At 45.8% G+C, this 13,788-nt stretch overlaps 1 protein-coding gene across 2 annotated transcripts in view; it reads left to right on the top strand.

Annotated features, from left to right (window-relative positions):
• Window positions 1-13,788, top strand: part of GALNT14 (polypeptide N-acetylgalactosaminyltransferase 14) — a 69,834-nt gene that overhangs the window by 33,069 nt on the left and 22,977 nt on the right. For both annotated transcript variants that reach the window (XM_021390797.1, XM_021390798.1), the window contains exons 3-4: window positions 5,503-5,601; window positions 13,339-13,406. In XM_021390797.1, coding sequence (XP_021246472.1) covers window positions 5,503-5,601; window positions 13,339-13,406 — 167 coding nt within the window. The remainder of the gene's footprint in view (window positions 1-5,502; window positions 5,602-13,338; window positions 13,407-13,788) is intronic.

Here is a 13,788-nt window from a genome sequence, read left to right as displayed (position 1 = left end):
CTGTAAAGTGCTACTCCATCAACGGTATTAAAAGCACCATCAAGGCCAATATCTTTGGGTGATTTGGTTGTGTTTGTGCTATAAGCACTGCATACTGTGTCCAAAGCCACCCCTATGTTGCGATAGCTCAGGAACACACGGTGTTCCTGACTTCTCCAGTTCTAGCTAAGGAGGTGTGATGAGAACAGAGTCCTTGCCTGCTTTAGTTTGCTATGCAGTGCCAGGAAGTTCTGGTTGGAAGGCATTCTCCCTAATGAATCTTTACACAAATAAAGACCTCTTAAACATAACTTAGGCTGTCTTGGCTTGTGAAGATCTTTAGTGAAGGATTGGTGGCTTTCCAGGAAGATGCACGGTGCAGATTTTGCTTTCATTTCCAACAGGTGAAATCCTTTGATGTTCCAGTAGAATGACATTAGAAATTTGACAATTCTTTAAAATTCTACTGAAAAGGAAGGGTTTTTATAAAAAAAAATATATATATTTCTTTTTTCATTTATGCTGGTTCTTTTTTTTTTTTACCTCAATTCTGAGAAAGGAAGAGTGGTGTCCTGGTTTCATCTGATGCAGAGTTAATTTTCTTCCTAGTAGCTGGTACACTGCCGTGTTTTGGATTGAGGATGAGAGTAATGTTGGTAACACACTGATGGTTCACTTTTTTCTGAGCAGTGCTTGCGTTAAGTCAAGGACTTCCCAACTTCTCATGCTGCCCTGCCAGTAAGGGGGCTGGGGGTGCACAAGGAGCCAGGAGGGAACAGAACCATGACGGCTGACCCAGACCGGCCCAGGGATGTCCTGTACCCTGTGGCATCATGCTGAGCAATAACATTGTCATGAGGGGAGTTGGCCAGGGAGGCTGGCGTTGCTCAGGAACCAACTGGGCATCAGTCATATAGTAGTGAGAGTTGTACTGTTCACCACTTGTTTTGTTTATTCTTTCTGTTATTGATTTTTGATTGTTTTTCTTTCCTTTTCTTGCTTTCTTAGCGCTCCGTCCCTTTCCCAGCCCATGAGTTGTTGCATTTCACATTTTTTCCCCCCATCCTACTGCATGGGGAGGGGAGTAAGCAACTGGCTGTGTGGTGCTGAGCTATCTGCCAGATTGAACTACAATGAGCTGGAGGGGATCAGGAAACAACACAGGCCCTGAGTCAGTGTGGAGGGCCTTAGGAGCCTGAAATATTCATGAACTTCTTTGAAAATCAAGACATACAACCTTGTTTAACTTGGTTTTGAATGCAGCCATATTATTCTCTCTTTCCATTTGAGTAGATTCTTGTTATTCTCCTCCTCATCTTTTCCAAAGATAAAAATCCAGTGAATTTTTGATAAATTATAAATGCATCATCTTGTCTGTTTTTAGGTTCACAGGCAAGCAGCACATCACGTGCACAGAAGGCTATTCTTTTCCTTTCTGCTTTTCCCCCTTTCTTCAAATGTAGCTGTTGGATTAATTCTTTGGTTATCTATCTTTCAGGGAAAGGAAAAAAAGGAAAGGGAGGGAAGGAAGAAAAAGCAGGAAGGAAAGAAAGAAAATCAAAAGAGGGAGCAACTTAAAAGAAATACTAATTGTGCACCAGCTAAATGTAGCACTGCTACAACCTCCATCAGTGGCTGCATCTTCTAGCTTTGGGGATTGTTCTTCACTGCCCATTTTCTAGTGTTTTTATGGTACCTTGAGCCAGGGAGGGGTGAGGTGTTGCCTTGTATGAATGTGTTCTTCTGGGAATCTCCTCTACAGTTCAAACTGGTTTGGAACACTGGCAGTATTTTCTTACGGTCTTCCTTAGTATTATCCCACTACATCTAGTTAACGCATGCCAAATAATTCCTTGTCAGCTCTGATGTTAATCACTACTGACTATTTGTTGCAGGCTGCACTGTGCGTTCTCACCCTTACTCAAACCTTTGTGCATCCCAAGTTGCCCATTTGACCGGGGATTTTTAAGAAGAACCAAGAATAGTTATGGGGGTGACAAGTCCTGAAGAAGGCAATCCTGACCCCTCTGTGTGCACCGACCAGTGTTGTGTGCACACTGAACTGTCACATCCCATTAGTACTGTTGGGTGTGACTCATATATTGACTGTAACGTGAAAAGCATTGTATTTCCCATCTCTGGAGAGCATAAACTGATGATTTTTTTGTAAGACAGGTGTTACCATGGTGCCTGCCATGTCCTACAATCCCTACAAGTGTGCTGAGCCTGGGCATGTTCAGTGCTGGCCATGGCAAGACAGCTCTCCACTCACCTCCCAGGCCACTGCTTGCTTTCCTACACCAGGTGGCTTGCTCCCTCTCCTGCAGCAATTTTAATTTTAATTTTCCTCTAAGGGATCCGTTTTTCACACCTGGTTGGTTGTCAAGACTCAGTTCTATTTCCTCTGAGGTCCTGGAGAGAGGAATCACAGTGAATACACCAAGCCAACAGAGTGCTGAGCTGGTTTTCATGATAAAAATATAATAAAGCCAAGGAGAGCTTTCTCTTATTCTTCACTTATGGACTGCCACTCATTTCCAGAAAGGTTCCCATCCTCTTAGTAAGGTACCAAGGTGTCTGTGAACGTGTCCTGTTTGAGATGGCAGGTCTCTGTTCTCTGGGTTAATGTGAGAGGGTTAATCTGGATGGCAAGTGCCAAGGAAAAAGCACACTCTAAATGAGGCTAGGGATGGACCAAGAAAGGCTGAAGTGTGGAGTTGTTCTCCGGTCACACCGTTACCACTGAGCTGCTTGCTCTGTGTTTCTAAGGCAGGCTTTGGTGTGTTGAGGGGGTCTATGAGTCAATTTAAACACAAAATGGGTTGCAATGCTCTGGAATTTGGTGTGTGTGCCCCCCGTCAGGAAGACTTCTAGGTATGCAGGGGTGGCTGTGCATCGAGGCTATGGGAGTGTTTGATAACTTGATCAGGAGCAGGAGGGTCAAAACAAGCCAAGAGAAACGTCTTCAGAACAGTGTCTTTGAAAGTCTGTGAGGTGCTGAGGTGCCCTGAGCTGTAGCACTGCCAAAGTTTGGGATTTTGCAAGAGGTCTTTGCAGTTCTCGCAGTGTAACAACTTTGATTTTGAAATTATTTCAAATTTGAATGGGAAATAAACGTTAGAAAAGTGAAACTTAACATTAAATGAAAGCTTGACTTCTTGGCTTCCGGGATAAAACCAGAATAGTCTCTGCAGGTGGATGCTCTCTCTTGGGTGGTTTGAGCACCTCCAGCTTCCATGTTGCAGGCTACTGCACATCCCTGCTAGCACATGCAGCGCTAACGCAGCTCCCCAGTCCTGCTGCAAGACTTCAAATTGCAGTTTTAAATGACTTTGGCCTGTGAGCTTCGTCACACTGCAAAGATAAGCAATGCAGTTATTACATCTTTTGGGAGGGTTATTTGTTTTTAAGGAACAATCAAAAAAAGAATCTTTCAAACTTTCTTTCTTTGTATCCTGAAAATGTTGTGGGCGGGTTTTTTTTTTTTCTTGTTTTTTTTCTTGTTGGCAATTGGGTGACCTATGAAATACCATAAGCAGCACAAAACATTTATCCAGTGACAGCCTGAGGTAGCACAGGCAGCTCTTAGCAGGTTTATTTTCATTATTACAGCAATTTTAGGGCTGCATACTGCAATTTGCACTTGCAGTGAGGTATTAAATTGAAATTACCCCAGATGTAATTGTCACACAAAATAATTCTGGACATGGTGGATTTAATGCTTTTCCAAGCTGTGGTTTTTATTACCCAAGCAAGTGCCAAAAAACCACTTAAGCTGAAATCTGCTTTCTCAGGAGCCAGAACGTGTAGCTGTTGTTAAACTGGGAGGGGGAGAAGCAGGAAGAGGGCCAAGGGGAGGAAACAAATGTCACGTAATGCGGGGCGTAGAAGCAGCAGTGGTCACTGCCTACGCAGTAGTGGCAGCGCAGTCACCCATCCCATCTTTGGGATGTTACAAGCCTCATTGAACAGAAGTTAGGGGCGAGTCGTAGAGCTGGTGACCAAGCTTTGGATGTGTTCGTGTATGAAGTTTTAGTGCCTTCTGCGTGCATGAGGTCTAATTGGGCTGACGCAGCATGTGCAAATCTGGAGCTTTAGAGACAAGTTGCCTTGCACAGGGAGCTTTCAGTGCATCGCTACAGGCTCAGCTGGCGTGCAATATCCCCAGCACTCCCACCAGTGGCTGATACGTACCCTGGAGCATTATTTATTAGCTTCTTAACTATTGTACTAACATACTGATGGCTGGGTATTTTCCACCTTCTTTCACTCTTCTCCTGAAATAGCTTCCCTTGTTAGCTACGCAGACTCCCCCGCCTCAAGCTGGAAGTGAGTGGAAGGACACACAGCTCAAAACAGCTGGGAGATAACTGTGTATAAATAGCACAAGAGCGACTGGTAGCATCTGTCACTACAGCTCTGCAAAGCAAGTGAGAGCGTAGCCCGTGCACACAGCAGCGGTTTGCTTCTTGTGATGTCAGGCTGGGAAAACTCAGCTGCAGTGCCTCACTGAGTGATGCAAGGGGCCAACGAGATGAGCAGCTTAGAAACATAGAATAACTAAGGTTGGAAAAGGCCACTACGATCATCAGGTCCAACTGCCAACCCACTCCCACCATGCCCACTGACCATGTCCCTCAGTGCTGCATCTCCACGGTTCTTGAGCACCTCCAGGGTCAGTGACTCTACCACCTCCCTGGGCAGCCCGTGCCAGTGCCTCACCGCTCTTTCTGAGAAGAATTTGTTCCTAATATCCAGCTTGAACCTCCCTTGATGCATCTTGAGGCCATTATTTCTTGTCCTGTCACTTGAGAGAAGAGGCCAACCTCCACCTTGCCACAACCTCCTTTCAGGTCATTGTACAGGGTGTCCCTTGAGCCTCCTCTTCTCCAGACCGAACAATCCCATTCCTTCAGCTGCTCCTCATAACACTTATGCTCCAGACCCTTCACCAGCTTCATTGCCATCCTCTGGACACACTCCAGCACCTCAGTGTCTTTCTTGTAGTGAGGGGCCCAAGCTGAACACAGCACTCAAGGTGCGGCCTCACTAGTGCCGAGTACAGAGGGACGATCACTCCTCAGTCCTGCTGACTGCACTATTGCTGATACAGAAGGGTATGGCCTAGTGCTGGTTAGTAATTCAGAAACATATTTTGCATCCCTGAGATGTAACTTTGATGGATGAAGGTGTCACCATGCGGGGCAATGCCATCAACGTTTCTCCTGCATGCAGAGTGGGTATGCACCTTTGGGGTCCTTTGAGGATGGACATAGCATTATAATTGGATGAATGGTGATTTTTTGGGACGTTGGTGACTATGCTAAAAGAACAGGGTAGTCATGAGAAATTTGGCTCAGTCAAGTGAAGGCAGGATTTGGAAAAGGTTTTTAGTGAAAAAATAAGAAAGCAACAACTGAGTTAGTGTGTGCTGGAGAGCCCTCTGCTCTTCTTGTGTTCATGGAGTGACCTCCCACCTTGGATTTCAGCACCTGAAGGTCCTTTTCCTCTTTCTCTGCCTAGGTGTACAACTCTGCGCTACCGCCAAGATCTCCCTCCCACCAGCATTGTTATCACCTTCCACAATGAGGCCAGGTCTACTCTGCTGCGGACCATTCGGAGGTAAGAGCTCTCTGTCTCCTGGAGCATAGTTGTAAATGCTTTTAGAAAGGGTGAGCAGGCTGGAGCTTTCCGTGAAGAAAGGCAGAGTGTGCCAGCATTCACTGCAGCAAAGTGAATAAACCCACCGGCTATGATCTCAAACAATTACCGGGGGAAATTAGCATGAAATTTGGTCTCTGAGAAGTGGGTTTTACAAAGAGGTGCTTGGAAAACAAGTGGCTGTGCTTGATTTTCAGGGTCTAGTATTGGGCTCTCTTAAGGGAGATGCAAGAGTTTATTACAGAGCCTGGAATAACAGCTTTTAATTGCAGCTGGGTACCAGTACTCAGCTCTGTGCTGTCCCTGTTGCCTAGGGATGGCCATCGTTCTGCAAATGTCTGCTCTGGTATTGCTGCTTGAGCTTCTCCACTGAGCCATCCAGTGCCAGAAAGGCTTTACTAATTGAGAAGCTCTAATTGTATACATGCAGACAAGATTTTCAAGGATGGTTTCGGTTCTCTTCTGGGTGCACTTTGGAGTGCTCTGGGAACGTGGCCATTCTTTAATTTGTTCTTGGCTGGATTTTGCTGTATTGGTTAGAGGCAAGGCTTCATTTTCACTGCAGACTTTAAAAATCAGTGCTTAATCCCAGCATGTGCCTTGCTGCAAGCTGTCTAGTGGGAAGATGTAATGAAATGCGTCCATCACACCTTCAAGAGGCCTGTGTCCAGGTCTCAGCTGGTGTCTTCCTTTAAGGAAAGCTGGGGTGTTCTCTGCTGTCTGCCAGTAATAAAATATTTATTGTTCCATGCCCACATAGTGAAGACTTGGTTAGCAGCAAGCCATAGGCTCTAAGGTCCTGCAGATACAGAGGGTTAGCTCTTGTTTGCCAAGATTTCAGCCCTTCCCTGTTCACCATCACGTCCTCAGTGTGTGCTCTTCTAGAAGCAGGTTGGGTGCACTCCATGCCACAAGCGTGTTTGACAGTCCTGAAATTGAAATCCTGCTTTGCTTTATGGTTTCCTGCCCAATCCCATCTCCTTCACTTCACACTTCATATCCTATCACTGCTTTCTCTGTCTAGGGTGAGTGGATTTTGAGTTCTTGCAGCACATACTTTGTACCAGCTCCTTCATCCTGAACCTTCTCTTATCTTTACAGTGCCCTGCTTGGGGGTATCGTCTTCCAGACCCCACTGTAACAGGGATGGCAAGGCAAATACAGTCATCTAGAGCATTTATAATGTGGGAAGTGTGGGGACAGAGTTTAGTCTCATCTCTCCCATATCTCAGCACTTGAATACCCTGGCAATTATCATCAAGAGTGATGTTGCTACATAAGAAATGTTAGACATTATGCCTGGATTCCCACTGTCTCTCTCTAGTTCCCATCCTGGACTCCCATGAGCTGGCCTCTAGGAAATGACACTCTTTCTTCTAGTCCCTGTGGTTTGGAGATGACCTCCCAGCATCAAGTTTTCTTGTTTTCCTTCTGGATGCAGCACTCAGAGGTTTGCTGTGATCCCACCAGCCCTTGGTGGCAAGTCCTCCTGGTGACATGGCTCCTTCCCTGCTCTTGTCTGGCCATGACTGTGCTTGTATTGCCATCTCCCTGCCCATGTTTGGACCCAGCTGAGAGTTCATCTGCCTCTTCATCCTCTGTGGGTTCATTTGCTCTGCCTTCTGATTGATCTGTAGAAGCAAATGCTTAGTTTAATTAGGTCTTCCAGATAACTCCATCCCATGGTGGCTGTAACAACATGGATCACTTTCCATTGGGCAGACAGAACAAACAATGTCCTCCTGATGCTGCTTCATGCCTTTTGGAACAGTTTGTGACTAAGTATCTCAAAACACTGCGAAACACTGCGCGCAGCAGTCATCCCCATTCTCATCTCTACATCTCCATGTGCACTCTAAAGTATAACCCAGGTGGAAGGTGAGGAACAAAGAGGTGATTTGCTGGTGGCTGGTGGAAGGTTTGGGATTACACACCCTATTTCCTGAACGACTTAAGTTTTCCTACTCTGCTGCAGAATGAATGCTATCTATTATCCTCAGTTGCAGGAGGAAGGCACAGTGCAAAGGGAGATCACTGGGCTTGTCCAAACCAGGGCACCAGGGAGCACATCTCACAGGACCACATATAAAGAGGAGGGATGGTGCTACTCCTGTAGCCTAACTTGGGATCTCAAAAGCCCACCACGTGCCGAGGCTGAGCTGCTAGCAGGTTCCGTGGTTGCGCTTGGCTCCTGGTAGGGATGGCAGTGCTCTAGCCCATGACGCAGACATGCCAGCATGTGGCCTCTGCAGCAGCCCTTACACCAGGCACGTTGCAGGCATTTGCGACACTTTGCTGATGAGCCATTTGCGTCATGCAAACTGCTGAGAAAAGCCGGCAGGCTGTGTGGAATAATGGATTAATTAAAGGTTTCGTGATCTTTTCTCTGGCCATTTGCCAGTTGGAAGAATGAAAAAAAAAAAAAACAAAAGCGAAGCTAATGGTATGCCCAAATCTCTGCAAATGATGTTGTCAGCATCTGTGAATGTGTTTGCAGCTACGCTTGCTATACCTGAAAGTGCCCAGGTAGTAAGGACTGAGTAGAGTAAGAAACAGAGGAGAGAACTGGCCAGAGGGAAGGAGATGGTGAATAGCGAAGTGGCTCTTTGTATTTGTGGAAACTGCTGCTGGGTTCTTGTTGGAGCTGCTCACTTTTGGAGTGACCTTGAGCAAGTCTCTGATTCTGCACCTGTGTTCAGTTTCACCCATGTCCAGCTCTGAGGCTCATTGCATTAAAGATGGAGACTCTCCAGTAGCATGGAGCGGGACTGCATGGGTAAACCTCAGGAGGAGCAAGGGGAAGAGGAAGCTGTACAGAGACCCCTTTGGGGGATAATTTCAATGTCTTCTTCTCCTTCTCTCTCTTTCCACCCTTCTCCACTGAGGAGATTGATTTATTCATGTATTTATTCCTCAGATTTGCAGCTGGAGACCTCAGAGCAGGAACAGGGAGGCTTCATTATTTACCTTGTGCTGACAAACCAAAGCATGTCCTTTGGCAGACATCCCAATGCGAGTGCTGTGAATACCACATCCAATATTTAGATCCCTAATTAGCGGGTAGAATATTACACCTGTCATTTTCCTGGTGCTTGCAAGAAAGAAGGGTGATGCTCTGCACCACCGGCACCTCACTCCTGCTCATGTGCAGATACCTTGCCTGCATTCCACTGCTCTAAAACAGGGAAATAGCAGAGCCAACACCTTCTTCCTCCAACAGCATACAGCACTGTACAGAGTCTGTGCCATAACTGAAGTGAGGCTGATTAAAGGCGCAAAAGCAAGCCAGGTGTTGCTCAGAAACTGTATAATTAACACTTCGGGCTATTTTTTTTTTTATTTTTTTTTTGCTTAAACTCTGGACTTTTTTTTAATTTGCAAATCAGCTCTCATGGTGACTAAGTACACAGTGCCAAAAGCACTTTTACCTTTTGATGTTAACGTAAGAGAACTCTTGAATTTCAAAGAGTGTGGTGAGTATTTGAAAGAATAAAATGTGAAAGCTGCAGTGTAATCAAAGCTCATTATGGTTGTTCTTGGTGTGATGTCTCTCTACCTCCATAATTAGTCATTTTCAGTTATTGAAGCAGTTCATTTTGGTGAGCATTTCCTTTCTTTGCTCTCATCCTGATTTTGATAATTGTGACCCCTGGTCCCTTCAGTGCTCTATTTTACTCCCAGAGGCTTTCTGTCTGTCTTTTTCTTCTCATTTTTTCCCTAAGTCCCACTATGTTGCCATGGAGAGAATTAACAGGTTTGTAGGTTAATGTCCACAAGTCACCTCTGCAAAGCAACTAGTGTTTTGGGTGACCAAAAAAAAAAAAAAATGCCAACCTTCTGCCAGAGAGTTTGAACTGCTCTGTGAAAACATCTTTTATAAGTCAGGATGAGGTTTGCATGGGTAGTTGTTCGGAGAGGGAGCTGTTGGATCTGATGCTTGCCTTTCAGTAGACTTGCAAAGGATCTGAACAAAATGTCAGGGAAATTTTTCACTGAGAGAGTGGTGAGGTGCTGGCACTGCTGCCCAGAGAGGTTGTGGGTGCTCCAGCCCTGGAGGTGTTCAAGGCCAGGTTGGATGGGCCCTGGACAGCCTGAGCTGGTGCCTGATTTAGTGGTTGACAACCCTGCCTATGGCAGAGTGTTGGAACTGGATGGACTTTGAGGTCCTTTCCAACCAAGCCATTCTATGATTCTATAAGATGCTGAGGAGTACAGAAGAACTGGATCTGATTGTGAAAACTTAGCGTGAAATTCTGCATGGTTACAGCTGCATAATGTCTGCTCAATCCATTGAAACAAAGAAAATTTCTGTACTAACTTGCAAGATAATTCAGGAGAGAATCCATTCTTAATGAGTCGAATAAGCTTAAGCACTAGAAGCCATGATTTTTTGTTTTGAGGGCGGTTTAAGAAAGAAAGTATTATGCTCTCGAGCTCCACAGAACTTAAAAGCTGTTTTGATTTGCTAGAATATGTCCGTCACTGCAGCAAAGCTACCTACATTTGATTTCAAGGAGAAGAAAATCTATAAATAACGGAAGGACTTCAAAGCACTCTAATATTGTCTTGGGATTTTACCCATATAAATGCAAAAGAAAAAGAAAGTGCACACACACACAAAAAAGGAAGAGAAAAATATAGGATAACAACAACAACAAAATCAAAGCTGAGCAAAGTTCCATGAAGTAGAAAAGCTGGTATTAAATTTTTAACAATGCTTTGAGAACTATCTTTAAAAAATTCCCATAACATCAAAAATGTGAAGGATTCGGTGTCTCTATTTTCCAGTCCTTCCTGAAGAAGGTAGAAAATGTGTTGGAGAGGTGAATTTGGCTTTGCTGAAAAGCCATTTGGGGCTTGCAGATGGCTTTGGACAGGTTGGCAAGAGTGGTAATGAGCCCAAAGCCCACAGAAATCAGCGAACATCAGGTCCCTTGAAGCCATAGTAGATCTCTGGAATACACTCATCAGAGCTTTCTTCAGTTGGGCTTTAGGATGGCGTCACTCCTCCAAAGCAATTAGGGGGGGTTAATCACATAAGGAAAACAAACAGAAGCCTCCACTTGACGAACTTAAGCTGGGGTGATCCATGCTTGGGAGATGTCCTCCATGACTAAGAGGTAAACTTGCTGAGTCCCATATTTTAGACGGCCGCAGTTAACTGGAGCAGATCCCACCACACCTGTGGCATCCTTAATGGAGGCTGCATGAAGAAATAAAAGCAAGTGGTGATCAGTGGCAAAGCCTTCAGCTGTGAAACCTGAAGCATGTGAGACCTAGTTTTGGGCAGGGAGCCTCAAGGTGAGCTGAAGATGCCCAGGCAGGATGCAGCAGTGACCACCACTGCTGAAGGTGCAGCGCACAGCATTAGGGACACCCTCTCCGATATATGGGATGGCAACCTGAGGAACAGGCTTTGTAGCAGTTGGTTTGTCCTAGGCTGCAGGCACTGCATTGCACGACCCTGACCTGCGCCTTAAAAGCTTCTGGTTCCCTTCTGGTTCTTCTTCCATAATGGGTGCCCTGGGATAATTTTTCCAAGGCACTAAATGCTGCTAAGTGCCCAGATCTGCAAATACAGCCCAGTGTAGTGGCTTTCATTGACTTATCCTTACAGGCACACCTGCCTGTAGAGTTCAACCCCGTGTTACACTTCTAGCAGCCAAAGCTGCACAGGAGGCTGGTTGGATGCAGGCTCTGGATGCTCACGCTGCTCGCTGCCTCCCCACTCCCACTCTCAGAGGGCTGTTTGCTGGCTCTTTTACAAGGCTGCTATTTTTTTTTTCCTGCAGGTTTCACCAAGTTAGGTTTCCAGGCAATCAGTGCTTGTTAAATATTCCACTGAGCGTGATATTACTCTCCTGTCTCTCCCTCACTGACGCTCAGCTGTGGTAATTTGCTGAACTCAGCTGTCACATATGGGGATTTTTTTTTTTTTTAAATAACAAACCTATTAATAATAATAATTAAAAAACACTTGGCAGGTGGGAACAGCACATCTAACTTGCTCTGTGTGCCCTAGTGGGAGGAAGGGTGTTCAGCCACATCTTTTTAACACTTCGTGCAGGCAGCCGGCATTTCCCAGGTGGTGATTTGTCCATCCCAGCTCAGTGCAAAGCCAGGAGATATTGGCCACAGCAGCTCCTGGCTTTTTGGGCTCCCACAATGACCTCACTGGAGTGGCTGGCTCTCACAATTATGCTTAGGGGACAAAGGCTTTCTTTTCCCCCCATTCCAACCTTAATGTGAGAAATATCTGAAGCATGGAAATTAGTGGACGCGGTGGCGGTGGGCTGATGGTTGGACTAGATCATCTTAGAGGTCTTTTCCCACCTTAATGATTCTATGATTCTGTGAAAATCGTAGCTTTTGTCCAGGTCCTGAAACTGGATGAGGCTGAGAATGTGTTTCCAGGGTCACTACGGGGAAAGCAGTTCTGGGCTTGGAGGTCGTCCAGGTTTTGGCTGAGATAGGGTTAATTTTCTTCATGGTGGCTAGTGTGGTGCCGTGTTTGAGGTTTAGGAGAAAAACAGTTTTGATAACACATGGATGTTGCAGTTGTTGCTGAGCAGTGCTTGCATGCTTGCACAAAGTCAAGCACTTCCCGGCTTCTCCTACTGCACTGTTAGTGAGGGGCTGGGGGGTACAAGGAGCTGGGAGGGGACAGAAATAGGACAGACAGGCCATGGGGATGTCCCGTTCCATATGGCACCATGCAGCCCTTTTGATGAACGTTCTCAGGTGTCCAATGCTGCAAGACCACCAAGGTCCCTGTGGTTTCTGCCTTCTGCAGCCCCCTCCACTGGGGTTTGGAATGGGAACACAGTTTTCTGGATTTCCCAGCTTTTTGCTAGGGGTTTGGGAGCCTGAAAAGCTGGTGACACCTGTTGATAAGGATTTGGATGTGCCAGCATCTGGTGTTATCAGCGTCCAGCATTTGAGAGATTTTGGGAAGCCTGGAGGGCTGTGCTTCAAGAGCTCAGCCTTAACCCTTGATAGCAGTGGGATTTTACATACGTGTATATCTGCTGACTTCTGTGCTGTGCTAGAGAGAGGAAGAACAACAGGTCCAGTCATTTTAATGATAACACAAAAAAACACCTTGATGATATAATTAAGGGAAAGGTGTAGCTTTCAGACACATCTTGCAGTGACTGTACACAGTTCATTAAACTGGAAGGCTACAACTCTGCTCTTATCCTCTCTGCAACCCTTGGAGCACCACCAGCTCAATGATAAAAACAGCGGTCCTGCCATGGCTGTGAGCTGTGTCATGATGGTTTTAGCTGTGTAATTTTCTCTCTGTTGGCCTGGCTGGTATTGGGCACCATATCACTAGCCCAAGGAGAGGTGGAAAGATGACAGAAAGGGAATTTGGTGCAACATGCACGTGGCTGAAGCCTCTTCCTCCAGGTGTTCTGAGTTGCTCTTTTGCTCACAATGGTGATAAGAGTGAAACCCATCTATTTCCCAAGAATATCAGAAGCTTAGCTGCTGGATCAGGCTGTGGGCAGCTGATAGCTGGGCACTGCAGGTTATTGAAGCAGAGACTGGGTTCTGGGTCTTCTCTTAAATACTCTTTCTAGAAACACAATTCTGGGCGTTCTTTTTGCAAGGACTCATTCCCAAGCATTTCTTCCCCGTCTTCTGGGCTGACGAGTCAAACTCTGTCACAGATTTTCTCCCTCTGTCTTTTAGTGTGATGAACCGCACTCCAGTGCACCTCATCCATGAAATCATACTGGTGGATGACTTCAGCGACGATCGTAAGTGACCCTTCCTTTGTTAGAAGTGGGCTGCCCAACTGAAAGAGGCTGTGTATGGACAGGATTTTTGCTGAGAGGGGAGAGAGTTTGTTGAGAAGAAAGGAAATTTAAAGCTGTGTAGGTGTGGAGAGGAAATCCTGCTGCCCCACGTCTGCATTGCTATGTGGAAAATTCAAATTCCGGATGACCAAATTTGTTCTAAAGAAAATAATACAGGAAAAGCATGTGACAAATCATTTTTATGCCTAGTAGACGTGAATCTGATCCATACCCAGCTGTACTGTGCTGAAGGTATGCCTGATTTGGCTTTCAGCTGCAGCCAGGAGCAATTTGGGGTTCTTACCACTGACACTTGGGCATACAACTGCTCCCTCCATCTTCC

This window comes from Numida meleagris, chromosome 3 (genome assembly GCF_002078875.1).
Source record: "Numida meleagris isolate 19003 breed g44 Domestic line chromosome 3, NumMel1.0, whole genome shotgun sequence".
NCBI lineage: Eukaryota > Metazoa > Chordata > Aves > Galliformes > Numididae > Numida > Numida meleagris.
This window is presented reverse-complemented; position numbering and strand designations above follow the sequence as displayed.